Here is a 16,918-nt window from a genome sequence, read left to right as displayed (position 1 = left end):
AGAGTTAACAGCCAAACCAGTCTGAGACAGACAACAGGTAATATTTCATTAAAAGGCCAGGACTTTCCTGAACTTGCTTGGTTTCCTTTGTTAAGAGGCCTTGAAAAGCGGCCTTGTCTAGGGTCAGAGACCACGTGAGGCTGAAGGAAGACTCTGGGTGACTCAGCCAACAGAGTATGGTCATGGCCTATGCTGTCCTAGTGTAGGGGAGTCTGGGGGCCTAACCACTGGGTTTTGGTCAGCCCCACTGGGAAAGGAGGGCAGTTTCCCAGTCGTGGTAGAATAATCTTAGTGGTGGGGTTTGGAGGTGGAGCAGAGCCTCAGCTTCCTGATCAACACATGGCTAATCCACCTTCCCACATGCTTCTTCGTCTGCCCACCCACACAGAATCTGGTCAGGAAGGAGCATCTTGTGCCTTTCAGTGCCGCACCGCAGATTGAGAACAGGGACTTCAGAGGCTGCAGGGGCAGAGGCGGCACTTGGCAGGATGAGGCTGCTTCTGGCTCCCCTGCTAGGCTCTGGAGTACCTCCAGGCCAGGAGGGCCTTGACTGCTGGGCCTGCCTTCAGAGAGGTGTTCTATCTGCATCTTGCTTTCCACTCTGAACCCTTGTAACCGTGCCTGTGCATCTGCTTACACGGAGGCGTCTCTTCCCTCCTCCTTGTGGTCAGCAAGTCCTCCCCCCATTCCTGAGGGGGTTGTGCCATCATGGTCTACAGCTACACTGTCTGATACAGTGCCACCAGCTGAATGTGACTCTGAGTGCTTGAAGTGTGCCTAATGCCACATGTTGAAATGATAATATTTTGGATATATTGGGGTAAAGAAAATTAATTCAAATTAATTCCACTACATTTTTCTTCTTCATTCCACTACATTCATTAAATGCGGCTACTAGAAAACTTAAAATTACATAAGTAGCCCATACTATATTTCTATTGGACAGCACAGCACTGATCTAGGAACAGGGTTTCCTGAGCGTTGACAAGTGGCGTTCGGGAGAATTTGGCTGGAAGGTAAGTTTTCCTGTTTTTCCTAGGGTCTGGTCGCGTGACTTTCAATAACCAACGTAGTTACCTGAAAGCAGTCAGTGCTGCTTTTGTGGAGATCAAAACCACCAAGTTCACCAAGAAGGTGAGTGGGCTGGTCTGTACCCTCACTCTGGGCCATCTGAGAGGGGTCTGGGCCAGCCACTACCCAGGGCAGGCCTGAGACGGAAGCTGTCCCTGTGCTGGATATGCTTTGGGGAATGAGCCAAGCTTCTGAGGACACACTTGAGGTGAGGTTTGGGTTTGGGAGGGGCCTGGTCTTGGTCCACTCGGGGGGATGGGAGCTTAGGACTGTTGAGCCTCCTCAACATGTGGGGTGCCTTCCTGTGCTGTGTTATTTGGCCAGCTTTGCAAGGCAGCCTGACTTCTATTCTCCAGCCTGACCTGCATTTTCTGATTGCTTACTTGTTGCTGGATGATAGAGTGCCATGGTCCGGTTTGCCGAGAAGACCAGGCAGTAGTGTGTGTGGTTGCACACACTGTGTAGAGCCAGCCTGGCAGCTTCTGCAGTTTGGGCACCTGCCATCAAGGATCTCTGTACTCTCTGCCTGTAGTTCTCTCTGGGCCCCCCTTAAAACAGGAAGCCCCCTGTATTCATATGGATGGCCCATGACATGCCCTTCTCTTCTGGCCCATTTGGCCTCCTGGTGAGAAGCAACCACTTCATTATCCTGTTTTGCTTTGTGCAGGTTCAGATTGACCCCTACTTAGAAGATTCTCTGTGTCATATCTGCAGTTCTCAGCCTGGTCCTTTTTTCTGTCGAGATCAGGTGAGTCCCCTGGGCACTTGAGATGTTTATAAAATCCCCGCCTTCAGTTAAAGATTGTCATGTCTCATTTGTCACAGGGAATGTTGGAGTTCTCAGGTGCCTTGCGGTTGTCTTAAGAGCATAGAAGAGGCAGCAGTAATGTTTGCTGATGATTAGACCAGAGACACACTTGACCCAAAACTGTTGGGAAAGCTCGTTGAGTCTTGATACTTTGGCCTTCTCCTTGCCTGGGATGTTGGTTTTCAGTGTGGCACTATTGGTAATGGTGATTTTTGAGGATGATAGGAACCTGCTGGGCGTGGTCAGCAGTACCTATGAGCCAGGCACTGTTGTTCTAAGTCTAAGGCCTTCTAGATGGATTTTCCCCTATGCATGGAAGCTTGCTTTTTTTACTTCTGAACCTCTGGACTGTTTCGATATTTGTACCTGGTTTGTACCCAGTTGTCAGAAGCAGGCAGAAAGCAGCATGGCAGTTTTTGTTGAGTGTTTCTGGGTGGTGGAGCACAGATCTGGATGTATTTGGGCAGTGCTTCTCATAGTCTAACGTATATACGCATCACCTAAGGATCTTGTGTAAATGCAGATTCTGATTCAGTAGGTTTGGAGTGTGGCCTGAGATGCCTTGTTTCTGACAGGTTTCCAAGTAGTGCCAGTGTTGCTGGCAACAAGACAAGTTTGGGATGTGTTCGAATACTAGCAGTGCATCCATACTTAGTTATTTTTGCAGTGGTGCTGTCACTCAGGTTTGGAGTCTCTGGGTAGACAGTAGTTAAACTGAGGCTGCAAAATGAGGATATGAAGTGAGTTTGGGTTGCTGGGTAAAGCCGGAGAATAAGTGTATCTCTGAATAGCCTCTTCTAGCAGGCTTTTGTGTGTGTGTATCTTCCACAGATGATCCCCATTTTTGGATAATGGCTCAGAAGTTTAGTGGCTTGCCCGGGCTTACACAGCCAGCGGGAGTGTGGGCCTGGGACTGAGGTAGTGCCCAGTGACCTCTCCTCACTTAGTGTGACGAGGGAGCCGTGCTGCCCGGCATTAGGATCTGGAGTCACTGTCTTTAAATGTTCTCCCATGTTAGCAGGCGTGTGCTACAGCTGCTCCATAGGAGGTGGGAAGGGCAGGGGACTGGAAGAGCAGCTGTGGTGCTGAGAGGAGATGAGGGAAGCTGGCACAGTCTCTACACAATAGGAGCCCAGCATGCTGGATTAAGTCTGGGCACCCATAGAAACAGGCAGTGGATTTGCCGTGGTTTGGTCAGGCCTCTGTTGGGGATGAGAGGGATCCCCAGGACCATCTCTTCTAACCCCACAGAGGCCATCAGGAATCCCCCACTTGCTCTTGGGCAGAGCAGGCAGCTCATGCAGCTGCCCCCCTGGCTGGTGCTGACACAGGCCTGGCTTCTCTCTGTTTTTCTCCGCTCCACCCAGGTGTGCTTCAAGTACTTCTGCCGGAGCTGCTGGCACTGGCGGCACAGCATGGAGGGCCTGCGCCATCACAGCCCCCTGATGCGGAACCAGAAGAACCGAGATTCCAGCTAGAGGAGCTGGCCTTGCCCAGTGGCCTGTGGCGCCTGAGGCTGGCAGGTCAGGCAGTAGCCTGCACCACCCTGCTGCCACTGGCCACCAGGGAGCTGGCTTCCCGAGGACAAGGGAAAATCGTAGTCACCTTTGCACTTGCTGAATCTGTCTTTGTTTCTGCACTAATTAATGCACAATGAGTTTTGTCGGATTTTGTTTTCAGGGGGTGTACCAGGGCAAGGACCCTTAGGCTCACCCTCCAAGCGACTCTGTAGTTTTCCCAGATTTTAGTTCCTCATTTTGCCGATGAAAAAGCAAAAAAGAACTACGTGTCCAGAAGGTATTGACACGATGCCTACATCTAGGTTTATTTATTAAAAGCGCTTTTTTACATTCCTTGCAATACTGATGGTGATGATGTGCAGGTCTCATTGGTTTCATTCTTGCAGTTGCCATACAGTGCCTTTCCATTTATTTAACCCCCACCTGAACGGCATAAACTGAGTGTTCAGCTGGTGTTTTTTACTGTAAACAACAAGGAGACTTTGCTCTTCATTTAAACCAAAATCATATTTCATATTTTACGCTCGAGGGTTTTTACCGGTTCCTTTTTACACTCCTTAAAACAGTTTTTAAGTCGTTTGGAACAAGAGATTTTTTTTTCTTTCCTGGCAGCTTTTAACATTATAGCAAATTTGTGTCTGGGGACTGCTGGTCACTGTTTCTCAGAGTTGCAAATCAAGGCATTTGCAACCAAGAAAAAAAAATTTTTTTGGATTTGAAACTGGACCGGATAAACGGTGTTTGAGTGGCTGCTGTATATAGTTTTAAATGGTTTATTGCACCTTCTTAAGTTGCACTTACTTGGGGGGGGGAGGGTTGATAGAAGTTTTTAATCACAAAGTCACAGGACTTTTTTCTTTTGTAACTGAGCTAAAAAGGGCTGCTTTTTGGTGGGGGCAGATGAAGGCTCACAGGAGCCCTTTCTCTCAGAGGGGACAAGTACCCTTCCCTTATTTCTTTCATTTGAGAAATGTATGAAGCAACAGTTGCAGTTGACTGAAATGCTACTGGAATTTGAAAACTTGACTTTTTCTTTTCTTTTTTTTTTTTTTTTTAAAAAAAAACGACTTGCCCCTCTTTGGGAAGCTGTGTGCCAAAGAACCAGTGTCATAACCCCCCCTCCTCCCTCCTGCTGAGCTGACGTTGCATTGTTGCATATCCCAGCTACTCTGTGGGTTTTGTGAAGCTGTGTGTGAAGTCTCTACCTCATTGTAGTATATGCAGGCAAGACTGCACTCTCTTACAGATGTGTGGAGTAAGCTGTGGTGTAGTTTTTTTGGCACATAATAAACACGTTGCAGCAGAGTTCTGGTTTTGTCTCTGTGTCTGAGCTGTGGGTAAAAGGGGGCAGTGGGACACCAAGATTCCAGAGTAAAAACCCACATTTCCTTGGATCTTCTGTGATGAGATTCCAGCCCAGGTTGATAGTGGGGCCATGTGGGGACTTGCCCCTGTAAGTCCTTCTTGGTCACTTCCGTGGTCAAATGCACCTCGGAGGTGCCTCTCTAGTTAAGTGGGTACCTCTAGTCTAGGTATGTAAAAAGCCCTCACAGATAAACTTCTTGGGGCTCCTCTTTTCATAATCCTAGACTCAGCTTGGAGGAACTGGAGGCATAGCTCCCCAGAGGTCGGCACGAGCCACTTGTTCTCAGCTTCTCCTGTAAGCCTCAGAGCTGATTTTTCTTCTTGGGAGGCTTCCTATCTCTTGGAGTCAGCTGTGCTGACCCAGTTCTTCACTGAGTGGGAGTAAATTTTTGCTGTTCTTCAGGACTATCATCTGGACTCTTTCTCACAGGCGGGATGCCAGGATTTTTGAAAGGGTCTGCTGATGATTTTTTCAGGTAGGTTGTTCCTGGGCCCAGCTGCTGGAGTGATCTTTGGAAGATTCCATTTTAGTCTGCGGTGGAGGGACCCCTGCACACTGAAGCATCCGTTCTGTGAGAGGTGCAAGAAGTCACTATCTTAGGGGGTGGGGAGTCCCTTCAGCCAAGAATGAGAGGCCTCATCTTTCCCTTGAGGCCTGATGGCAGCAGCATAGTTTGAAGTGTGCAGGTAAAGTAAACTGCATCTCTCTTGAAGGAGAGTCTGACTCTCCCTTTTGGTGTCCTGGTCTGTCCTGTCCTATCCTATTCAGAGAGTCATCTCTTCTCCCCTTTGGTCCCTCTTTTGTCCAGGTGCTACTTTCAGGGCAAGGGCTTCCTGTCCTTCAGCCTTCCATTCTCAGTCAGTTCAGAGACTGACTGGACTGTCCAAGGTGACCAGGAGTTGAGTTGGGGGATGAAGCACAGCCTGGTGCCCCTTAACTCATCCAAACTGGGCAGCCCAGTCTTTCTTTAAGTCAGGCGGGGACTTGGAACCCACTTAAGCCAAGTTGGAGATAAGTAGCAGGGCACTCCCGAGGCTAATGAGGCTACCAGGGGTAGCCTGTGCTGGTGGCCTCAGAAGGACCTGGTTTGCGGATGGGTACAGCAGGAACAGCCTTATGACGGTGGTGGTTGGAGAGAGTGCCTCAGCTGGGAGCGCTACGGGTGAACTGGGCCCTTCACTTAAACATTTGAGAACTTGCTTTGTGCCGGGCACTGTTCAAGGCAAATACTGCCATGGAACTCATCCTTAGCTGAGAAAATTGAGACAAGTCACTGTGACATGCTAAGAAATACTAGAGCAACTTTAAAAGGCTAGCAATGCTAAAAAAATGATAAAAGGATAGCAGTGTTACTTTGTATAAATTGGAGGGAAAGTTCCTCTGATAAGGTGACGTTTGAGCAAAGACTCGGAAGAAGTGAGAGAATTCTTTCCCAGTTGTACCTGTGTCTCCACCAGGCTAGACACAAGTCTGTGACCCATGGATTGGGTGGGGATCCTGTGCACGGCGCCATCCCCTACTTCCTCACTTTTCCGCGCTCCCGCCTTCCTGATGGCTCTTAAGCCTTCATCCCTCTCCGCATCATGTGTGGGAGAGATACGCCGCCGCTCTTAGTCTAGGGCACTTTAATGGGCGACCTAACCACTGAAGAAGGGTCTAGAGAAACCTGCGTAAGACCACCCTAGTTGGGGCGGGGCGGGGCGGGTCAGCCACTCGCTACGCCCACTGGATGGCAATTGGCCATACTTCCGTTCCATTCCGCCCCGCCCCTCTAGGGGTCGCTGTGCCGCGCTTACAGTCGGCTCAGCGCATTTCAGACTAGGCGGAAGCGGCTTTCTGGCCTGCGCTTTATAGGCCTCTCGTGCTTCCTGTTTCCTCTTTTACCAAGGACCCGCCGACATGGTAGGTGTTTTTGTTTCCAATCTGGTACCCCCCACAATCGTCCTCCATCCGCCGCTTTGCACGGCCCCCAGCCCGCGAGGAGGGGCGCAGTACCCTGTGAGGCCGAAGCCTCCGTGGGCCGCTGGCTTCCGCGTTGACCCCGCGCTCCAGCACTGCCCGGCCGGCCTTCTCCCCCTCCTGGGCTCAGACCCAGCCCACGAACCCCGCTCCGGTTAGGGCGTGACTTCGTGCTGTTCCCCGGAGGGGGTTCCTGAGTCGCGAGTGACCCTGTGTTCTCCACTTGCAGGGCCGCGTTCGCACCAAAACCGTGAAGAAGGCGGCCCGGGTCATCATTGAGAAGTATTACACGCGCCTGGGCAACGACTTTCACACCAACAAGCGCGTGTGCGAGGAGATCGCCATCATTCCCAGCAAGAAGCTCCGCAACAAGATCGCAGGGTGAGTTCAGCCGGCGCTCGGCCTCCAGGGCCTGCTGGGAGACGGAGAGTCGTGGCCCCGCGGGTGGGTCGTGGGAGCTGGGTTAGCACTAGTCTCCCGCTGCTCCGAGAAGAGCGCTGGAGGTGTGCCTTTGCCGGGTTTCTTGGTGGGGTTGTCTTATGTTCGCGTTGTATTTGGCGGTTTGACTGGCGGGGGCGCTTGGACGAGGTTAGCCACAGTCGACCTCTGGAAGACTAACGTTAAGTAAGGGTGTACTCGATTTAATGCTAACTTATGTACACTGGAATTCGAAGTAAAGGAAATGAAGGTTGGGAGGAGGGGTCGTGAAGGTTTGTTGGGAGTACTTGATAGCTTTGAAAGCGAATTTGAATAGAGAGGATGTGCGACACCAAAGGGACAGGCATGCCTAGGTAAGTGGAGCTGCGTGTGGAGGTTTTGCGTATGTAGGAGGTTCAGAGTCAGGGCCCCCAAGGTGAATCCTCTCCCTTCTCACTGCGGGAAGAGAACTAAAATACACATCCAGACGTTCTGGGTACCAGTGGGAGCCAATGTGTGTTCTTGGGCATTTGTTCTTTGTAGCTATGTCACACATCTGATGAAGCGGATTCAGAGAGGCCCAGTGAGAGGTATCTCCATCAAGCTGCAGGAGGAGGAGAGAGAGAGGAGAGATAATTACGTGCCTGAGGTAAACTTTCTGGGTCTTATTCTGGATCTCTTGTTCATCCTGAAAGATAAAGCAGGTTCCTGAGAACCGTTTCAGGTACCTGGTTTTCAAAGGGACCTCAGCTGAGTCTTCATATACCCTTTGACCAGCTGTAGGTGCCTATAATTTACTTGCCTGTATGTTAGGTTCTGTTCTGCCCTGTTGGGATCATGTAAGTCCATTCTGTTTTATACATGAGAGCCTTTTAATGATGTTTGTTTGGTGACTTATGTCTTCTGGTTTGATTATTTGCCCTAGCATAGTATTTCTGCAGTATAAACCCAATCTTAAGGTTTTCTAAATACTGGATTCGTGGGATCCTACTGTATCCTCTCTATGCCACCCATCCCCGTCCCCCACCCCCTTTTTTGGTTCCTCATTTAAGAGTCTTAGAGAAAAGGCAGGGAAGGTGAGAGATAACTCATTGCTATTTGGGGCCTGCCTTGTTCCTTACAGGTCTCAGCCCTGGATCAGGAAATCATTGAAGTAGATCCTGACACTAAGGAAATGCTGAAGCTCTTGGTAAGTGTTTGCTGAATTCCTAAAGTAGGGCTTCCCTGGTCACCATCCATCAGTAGCTTTCTACTGTGGGTAATACTTCTAGGTAACACTTACTGAGTCTTTAAAATATATCAAGTAATCTCAATGTTTCTGTATGGCGTTTTCCTTTTCCTCAGTGTGTCCCATGAGGCACATCCTGTTATTTACATTTTATAGATGATGAAATGGTAATTTCAAGGTGAGTAGGTGGCAGGGATGGGAATCCATCCACCCTTCTAACCACTAACCTAGACTGCCTCCAAAGTGGGTTTAGCTAGTTAGTGAAGGTTCAGTTTGCTCTCCACACGAGGATAACTCCCAAATCCAGTGGCTGTTCTTCCAGGACTTCCAGAACACCCCTTCTCTCAGTTCCTTCTGTTCTCGATTTTGTGGCTGGCTTCTCACATTTACCCCCTTGGTTCCATCCTTAGTTCTCTTTTCAGTCTGCCTCCTTACTTCTATATCTGTATGCTAATCACTCAAATGAGCTGTGGTCTCATTTCCAGTTGCTAACTGGGCACTACTTGGGTAGTTCAGCTATCTTTAATACAATCTGATAAGTGTCTCTTCTGTGACATATCTTAGTATTTCAGTAGTTTGGTGAAAGCATGAGCTTCAAAGTCCAGGAGGCAGTTGGTGATTTAGAGCAACTTTATTTTTCCTTTTTATGATTATGAAACGTCTTAAGACGTTCAGAAAGATAATGAATAGAGTGAACACCCATATACTACCACCTGGTCTCAGAAAAACATAACCAGTACAGCCAACGCCTGCTACAGATCGTTTTGTGCTGAAATACTACTCTGGAATGCATCTTTTTAATTTCAACTGTAAAATTGGTTTTTGAGGATAAAATGAGGAATTCTGGTTATATGGTGGGCCCTTGGGTTCTTTTTTTTTTTTTAACATCTTTATTGGAGTATAATTGCTTTATAGTGGTGTGTTAGTTTCTGCTTTATAACAAAGTGAATCAGCTATACACGTGCTCTTGGGTTCTTTGCACTTAGATCGAGCCACCTTAAAGGAAGGCCCTGACCTTGTCCTACCACTATTCTACCCAGGCCCTTCACAAATGTTGATTGCATAAGTGATGCCTCCTACCTGAGGGCTGGTCTTGGAAATGAAGTGGCACTGTATATGCCTTAGAGTAGTGATTCTCAAAGGGACAGATTTTGCACCCCACAGGGAACATTTGGTAATATCTGGACACATTTTTGGTTGTCACAACTGGGGGATACTAGCAGACATTAGTGGATAGAGTCCAGGAATGCTGTCAAACGTCTTAAAGTGCACAGGACAGCTCCTTCATGGCTGACTGTGGAGGATCCTTCAGATCGCAGGTAGACCCCCTACAGAGTTTTATTGCTCTGGGGTGGGGAGGAGAAGGCTCTCTTGGTTTTCTGCAGGGTCCCACCAATCTGACCCCAAGGTTGTGGAGGCTGACAGAAGCATAGCCTAATGGTGGTGCCGGGGCTCTGGACACAGATCTCACCAGTACAGCCACACTAAGCCCCTTTTTATTGTTCCAGGACTTTGGCAGTCTGTCCAACCTGCAGGTCACTCAGCCTACAGTTGGGATGAATTTCAAAACACCACGTGGAGCCGTTTGAATCTTTCTGCTGTGCTGTAATATTTTCAATAAACCTCGGACAACAACCGTGCCTGTGTCATCTGTGGGGTTGGGTGCCGGTGGAGCTAAGGGCAGGAATTCTTTCTCAAGGGAGATGTATCCTGAAGAAGAGCGGTCTGCAGTGTGACGCATCTGTAAGTGGCCTATGGGCAGCGCCCATACAGATTATGGATGTGTTAGGAGGCCTGAGCCTGGACACCTGCATCACTTCTTTGGTTGCCAGCTCTACCCTTCTTGGTCCTCCTAGGCCCTGAGCACGCACTCTGGCTTCAGACAAAAGTCAGGAGATGCTTTTCCCTCCTCACCCTGTAGGCCCTGCTTCAGCCTCCTCTGAGTACATGCAGTTTGGGTTAATGAACCTGCCGGTCTTGAAAGGGTAACGCTCCTCATGTGTGTGAGGGTTGGGCTTTCTGTGGGTGGGAGATAGGATGGGTGTGGAGGCCAGTACCTGGAGCATAGGAGATTGAATGAGTGTGAATGGATGCGTCGGGGAGGATCAGTGAAACACAAGGTGATGTGTCAGTTCAAGGGAGGCTGAGCTCAGTGGGTGGATCCCAGGTGGGTGGATCTGAGCTTGGGGAGCTGCTGAGGCTGTGGGTCCAACTCTGTTGTGGAGAGTGCTGGGTTGGGCTGGTCCCTGCTGAGCAGTGGGAGGACAGCTTGCAGCACAGGCTCCTCTGCTTGACTGTCCTGGGCTGAGCTGGGCCTGTTTGTGTACATGTGCATGTCAAGATCTCTGCAAGGTAGTGGCAGGACCTAGGTCAGTCTGGCTCTCCATTGATCCTTGCACATCTGGTTCTGTGAGGCAGATACGTGCAACAAACATCCTAAAAATGTGTATTGTAGCAGTACAAAAATTGTAACAATTTTGATTCAATTTCAGACTTGAAAAGTTGCAAGAATATATAGCACAAAGAACTTTAAAATACTCTTACCCGACCTCAGCTCACATTTTGCCCCAATTGCTTTAATTCTGTCTCTATACACACTTTTTTTTCTGATCCATTAGGATCAAGTTAGAGATGGGCCCTTTTGTTCCAAATATTTTATTGTCAGTTTGCTAAGAACAAGCATAACTGCAGATCAATGATCATAATCGGGAGGTCTAACATTGATATCATACTGTTACCTAATCCATAGTCCATTGTAAAATCTTGCCAATTTTCCCAATCATATCTTCCATAGTTTTCTTTCCTGGTTCAGAATCCAACCCAGAATTACTACATCTAGTTCTCATGTCCTTCAGCCTTCTTTCCATGTCTGTCTTGGAAAAGTATTGGCTGATTTTGTAGAATGTCCTTCAATTTGGGTTTGATGTCGGCTCACAATTAGATTTAATTGAGCTTTTTTGTGTAGGAATACAGATGGTCCCTGACTTAAAATGGTTCGATTTAAGATTTTTTGACTTTAGGATGGTGTGAAAGTGATATTATTCAGTAGAAACTACTTCAAATACGGAATTTTGATCTTTTCCCAGGCTAGTGATACGTGGTAGGGCTCATGATTCTGGGCGGTGGCAGTGAGCCACAGACCCTAGTCAGCTATGTGATCTCAAAGGTAAACCCAACAATACACAACTCTTTTTTTGTACCCATACAAACATTGTTTCACTTTCAGTACAGCATTCAATACGTGAGATACCCAATACTTTATTATAAAATGGGCTTTGTGTTAGATGATTTTGCCTAACTGTAGGCTAATGTGTTAGGACATTAGAAGTAGCCTCAGCTAAGCTATGATGATCAGTAGGTTGTGTATTAAATGTATTTGTGACTTAGGGTATTTTCAATCTACGATGGGTTTATGGCAACATAACCCCATCATAAGTCAAGGAAGATGTGTACCACAGAAGAGATATTGTGTACTTGATGCATCATATTGGGAGGCACAGAATACTTGGTGAGTTTTAGTGATGTTTACTTTGAGCACTTGGATTAAGGGGCATCTGTCAAGTTTCTCCACTGTAAGTTATAAGGAGGTATTTCGAGGCTAAATATCCTGTTCTTCAACTTTTCACTCACTAGTTAATAGCATCTATTAATATTTTAACTCCATTATTACCTTTATATTTATTAGTATTGTACAGTAAGGAAGAGCTTTCTCTTAAAACTTTTTCTTTCCATTTTTTGATGTGGAGTCGGGCATTCTCAGCAAATACTCTTGCCTTCTAAATACAGCTCCGTATAAAGAAGCCTTTCCTCTTGGTTTTTGGTGTCAATGATGAGGAAAGGGGTGGGCTTTCTGTATGGGGGGAGAAATTAGAGCTGGGTTAAAATTACCAATGGGTAAGAAAATTAACAAAATGCCAAACCAGCAACAAGGCCGTTTGCTGTGATGTTTGCCACACTCGCCTACTAGGAGGCAGTGTCATTGCTATTCCACATCTGCCTGGCTCCTCTACCTCTAGGCCCTGTGCTCTAGATAACTTAAGATGAGGGATGGGAAGGGTTGGGGGAGGAGGAGGGAGCCGACTTGGGCTGCACGAAGAAGCTGTTTATCTTCCATCAGTGTTGAGGAGCTTCTCTAGGCCTTAGTTCTTTCATCTGTAAAATAAGACCTGTGCTCATTAGAACTTCCTGTGGAGCTTGTTAAAAGCAGGTGGCCAGGCCCTGCCCCTGATTTGGGCTGTGATTTGTGTGTTCAGGAGGTGGGTGGGGCCTGCGTGGGTGTTTCCACAGGTACTTGCTGGCAGTTCCAATCCCAGTTGGGTTTGGAAACTGCCAGCCTAGCAACTAGCACTGGCTGGCCCACGGTGCAGTCTCCCATGTTTGGGGTCAGATAATGCTCTTCGCATAAAATAGACAAGAGAGTCTTCTGCCTTCTGTGTCACAGATTCTGCTTCTTCAAGATTTGAAAGGCCCCAGGGAAGTTTTGGAGGTAATTATCTTCTTTTTTTCTATATTGCCCTTAGTTGTGTTAAAGTATAATTTTCAACAAAGTGAAATGGCTCTCATACAGATGGATATAAAATGAACACATGTTAAGCATTTTTAAAAACTCAAAGAACTGAGATGTTACAGTCAGTTCAAAGGAGAAGTCAAGGACAAATTTGGAGTAAAAGAACGTTGAAATGAATTTATAAATGGACACGAGACTGACTTCTTCCACAGGAGGGAAGTCAGCTGAACCTCTACCCAACAGAATTTATTTATTTGCCTTTGTCTATAGATAAGAATTATTTGTATTATCAGGTATCTATAACTTACAGAGTTGTAAAATAGCTCTAAGGCAGTGAAAGGTGCAGAGCCTCTCTATAGAATCCAAATCAAAACCCAGGTTGTTGCTCTTAACAGTTGAAGCACAAATTTCCCCCTCTATCTGTAAATTCATATTCTCTGTATTGCTTATGTTGTTAATATTTTTAATTTTATTAGTATATAATTAATTATAGTTTTCTCATAATTAGGAAAACTCCGTTATTATGTGTCATTTTAAATGTTATGTTTGTTTTCTTTTCTAAATTAAACTTGTCAGATGTTTATTTTATCCATAGTTTCAAAGAACTAGCACTTGGAGATGTAACTTTCTTTTTACTTTACTTTTACTTTCCTCATTAGATACTGGAAAAAAACATGGATTCAATTGTGAGGAATGTGAGTAAAGCTCATTTTCTTTTTCAACTGCAGGGGTCAGCAAACTATGCGCAGCTGCCTGTTTATGGGTAAGCCATGAACTAAGAATGGTTTTTCACATTTCTAAATGCTTTAAAACAATAGCAACAACAAGAGGAGAATACTGTGGCCTGTGGAAGCCATACGAAATTCAAATCAGTGTCTACATACAGAGTTTCATTGGGGTGCAGCCACATTCATTTGTTTACAAATTGTAGATGGCTGTTTTCCTGATGCACTGGCTGAATTAAATAGTTGCCACAGAGACAGTACGCAGCAGTGTTATCACTTTGCAGTACAGACTGCAGTTACACATTTATAACTCAGTAGTGTTATGAGGGCCATACCTATCACCATATCGTGACATTTAATTTTTTTTAAATTATTAGTGCATACTTAACGTTAAAGAAAAAAGAGCCCCCCCCCCCCCCCCCCCCCGCCGCGTCTAAGAACGTGCAGGGCGACGGCGGCCGGGGTGGGGGTGCGCATGTGCCCTGGGCCCGGGCCCCCCGGGAGCCATAATCCTGGAGGGACCCGCTCCCAGGAGTCATGTCCCTGCGCCCCGGCCCCCGGGAGACATAATCCATGCTCCCCGGCCGGGCCCCTAGGAACCGTGTCTACAAGTCCCGGGGGCCAGCGTGGCAGGGGCCGGCGTGGCAGGTGCTGGGCTCACTCCGGGAGGCGGCAGGCGCCGTGAGCCCCTTCCCGCAGGGGCGCCTGTGCCGCGGACCGGCGGCCGGGGATCGCGGGGATCGCGGGGGACAGGAGCGCAGCGGACAGAGAGGCCTGGGCGCCGCCGGTTCATGTTGCTGTTTACGCTGCGGGCACGCAGTGCCCCCTGCCCGCCCGCCAGCCCGCTGCTCCCCCGCCCGCTCCAACATGCCCTCAGTGCGCCTGCCGCTGCGCCCCCAGGCGCTAGACCGCGCGGCCGCCATGGGGAATGGGATGAACAAGATCCTGTCTGGCCTGTATATCGGCAACTTCAAAGATGCCAGAGAAGAACAAGATGACACACATTCTGTCTCTGCACTACAGCGCCAGGCCAACATTGGAGGGGGTTAAATACCTGTGCATACCAGCAGCGGATTCACCATCTCAAAACCTGACAAGACATTTCAAAGAAAGTATTAAATTCATCCACTAGTGCGCCTGCGAGGTGAGGGCTGCCTTGTTCACTGCCTGGCCGGCGTCTCCAGGAGTGTGAGTCTGGTGGTTGCATACATCATGACGGTCACCGACTTCGGCTGGGAAGATGCCCTGTGCACTGTGCATGCAGGGAGGTCCTGTGCACACCCCAACCTGGGCCTCCAGAGGCAGCTCCAGGAGTTTGAGGAGCACCAGGTCCATCACTTCCGCCAGTGGCTGAAGGAGGAGTACGGAGAGAGCCCTTTGCGGGATGCGGAAGAAACCAGAGGCCTTCTGGCCACCCCAGGAATTCTGAAGTACTGGGCCTCTCTCAGAAGACTGTAATGTACCTGAAATATTGCAAAGCCAGAGTTTAGGTGCTGCCCAGAAGAAAAGCAGACAGAGTTTAGGTGCTGCCCAGAAGAAAAGCAACCAGAGTTCATTTTTCAGCGTCCAGAAGTAATTTGTGAACTCGCCTGTTTTCATTTTAAACAATATATATGCAATTGTGTCATCAAAAGAAAGAAAAAGAGAAAACTGGGCTTTAAATGTTATGTTTTTAAGGTATGAGTAACCCATTCATTCGGTAGGCAAGGGAAGCTGTTTACCAATGGTGAGTTAATTTCTCTGGAAGAAACATGTGCAGAGTAAGTAAACTTATTTAAAACTATTAGCCTTTGGGTGAGAATGGTTGCTTAAAGGGGTGAGAATCGTTGCTTAAAGGGTTGAGAACATTGGGAGCAATATCAGTAGTCAATTCAAAACAAGGCAAATGATTTTGAATGGTTTTCCTTGGTTCTTGATGAGTCAAATGTTACCAATACTGCTCAGCTGTTATGCAAGTTGGGTCAACGCCAACTTTGAAGAGTAAAGAATTAGCCTCTAGAATAATCTGCGTAGAACAGCTACAGGTGAGAATAATTTTAAAGATGAGAAATCACTGATTCAGTATAACTTGAAGTGGGAATTGGCTGAGCTAATGTTACAGCTGATTGTGGTAGAAATACATGCAGAGCAGAAAGGGCTTATTTGGACAGACTTCAAAGCTTGCAGAAAGGTAAAGTGTTTAAAACCTGTGTTATTCATTTTGTTACTCATTAATACGTATTCTGTAGAAAATATCTAAATTTCAATTATTGAACCAGTACTGTTAGCAGTGAATTTTACTCTCATAGAGTTAACCATCATCAGTTCCATGAATTTTGGTAGTTGTATTTAATTGTGGTAATGTTTTTTTAAACATATAATATTTGTTATTTTAACCATTCATAATTGTATAATTAGAGGCAATAAATATGTTTACGGTGTTATGGTAACCATCATCACTATGTCTAAAACTTTTTCCTCATCCCCAGCAAAAACCGTGTACTCGGTAAACAATAACTCCCTATTCCCCATATCACATTTTGTTTATCCATTCATATTTTGGTGGACATTTTGGTTGCTTCTGCTTTTTGGTTGTTGTGCAGAATGCTGCTATGAACATGGGTGTACAAATATCTGTTTAAATCCCTGCTTTCAGTTATTTTGAGTATATCCAAGAACTGGAATTGCTAGTTCATGTGGTAAATCTATGTTTAATTTTTTAAGGAAATGCCGTACTATTTTCCACAGCAACTGCACTATTTTACATTCCTACCAGCAGTGTACAAGTTTCTCCACATCCTTGCCAAAACTTGTTACTTTCTGGGGTTTTTCTTGGTTTTGATTTTGTTCTTTTGATAATAGCCATCCTTGTGAGTGTGAAGTGGTATCTCATTGTAGTTTTGATTTGCATTTCCATAATGATTAGTGATATTGAGCATCTTTTTAGGTGTTTATTGGCCATATGTATATCTTCTATGAAGAAATGTCTGTTCAAGTTCTTTGTCAGTTTTTAAATTGGTTGTTACTGAGTTGTAGGAGTTCTTTGTATATTCTGGATATTAATTCTTTATCAGATATGATTTGCAAATATTTTCCCTCATTCTGTGTGTTGTCTTTTCTCTCTTTTGATAATGTCCTTTGATACACAAAAGTTTTAACTTTTGACAGAGTTCAATGTGTTATTTTTTCTTTATTGCTTATGCTTTTGGTGTCATATCTAAGAATCCTTTGCCAAATCCACAGGCATGAAGAATTACTCCTATGTTTTCTTTCAAGAATTTTATGGTTTTAGCCCTTATATTTAATCCTTTGATACATTTTGTGTTAATTTTTGTATA

The 16,918-nt window shown here is 46.5% G+C and overlaps 2 protein-coding genes and 1 pseudogene across 2 annotated transcripts in view; all 3 read left to right on the top strand.

Annotated features, from left to right (window-relative positions):
* Window positions 1-4,704, top strand: part of CPEB1 (cytoplasmic polyadenylation element binding protein 1) — a 100,233-nt gene extending 95,529 nt beyond the window's left edge. Inside the window, exons 10-12 of the mRNA XM_019945980.3 lie at window positions 1,040-1,134; window positions 1,739-1,819; window positions 3,247-4,704. Of these exons, the coding sequence (XP_019801539.1) occupies window positions 1,040-1,134; window positions 1,739-1,819; window positions 3,247-3,357 (287 nt within the window). The 3' untranslated portion in view covers window positions 3,358-4,704. The remainder of the gene's footprint in view (window positions 1-1,039; window positions 1,135-1,738; window positions 1,820-3,246) is intronic.
* Window positions 4,705-6,521: 1,817 nt separating this feature from the next.
* Window positions 6,522-10,005, top strand: RPS17 (ribosomal protein S17). The gene is made up of 5 exons (XM_004316768.4): window positions 6,522-6,667; window positions 6,954-7,105; window positions 7,685-7,790; window positions 8,265-8,330; window positions 9,878-10,005. The coding sequence occupies exons 1-5, from the start codon at window positions 6,665-6,667 to the stop codon at window positions 9,956-9,958; spliced, it is 408 nt and encodes a 135-aa protein (XP_004316816.1). The 5' UTR covers window positions 6,522-6,664; the 3' UTR covers window positions 9,959-10,005.
* A 4,095-nt stretch (window positions 10,006-14,100) lies between these two features.
* On the top strand, window positions 14,101-16,613 carry LOC109551788 (dual specificity protein phosphatase 22 pseudogene; annotated as a pseudogene).
* Window positions 16,614-16,918: the final 305 nt, after the last annotated feature.

Source organism: Tursiops truncatus, chromosome 2 (assembly GCF_011762595.2).
Source record: "Tursiops truncatus isolate mTurTru1 chromosome 2, mTurTru1.mat.Y, whole genome shotgun sequence".
Lineage (NCBI taxonomy): Eukaryota > Metazoa > Chordata > Mammalia > Artiodactyla > Delphinidae > Tursiops > Tursiops truncatus.
This window is presented reverse-complemented; position numbering and strand designations above follow the sequence as displayed.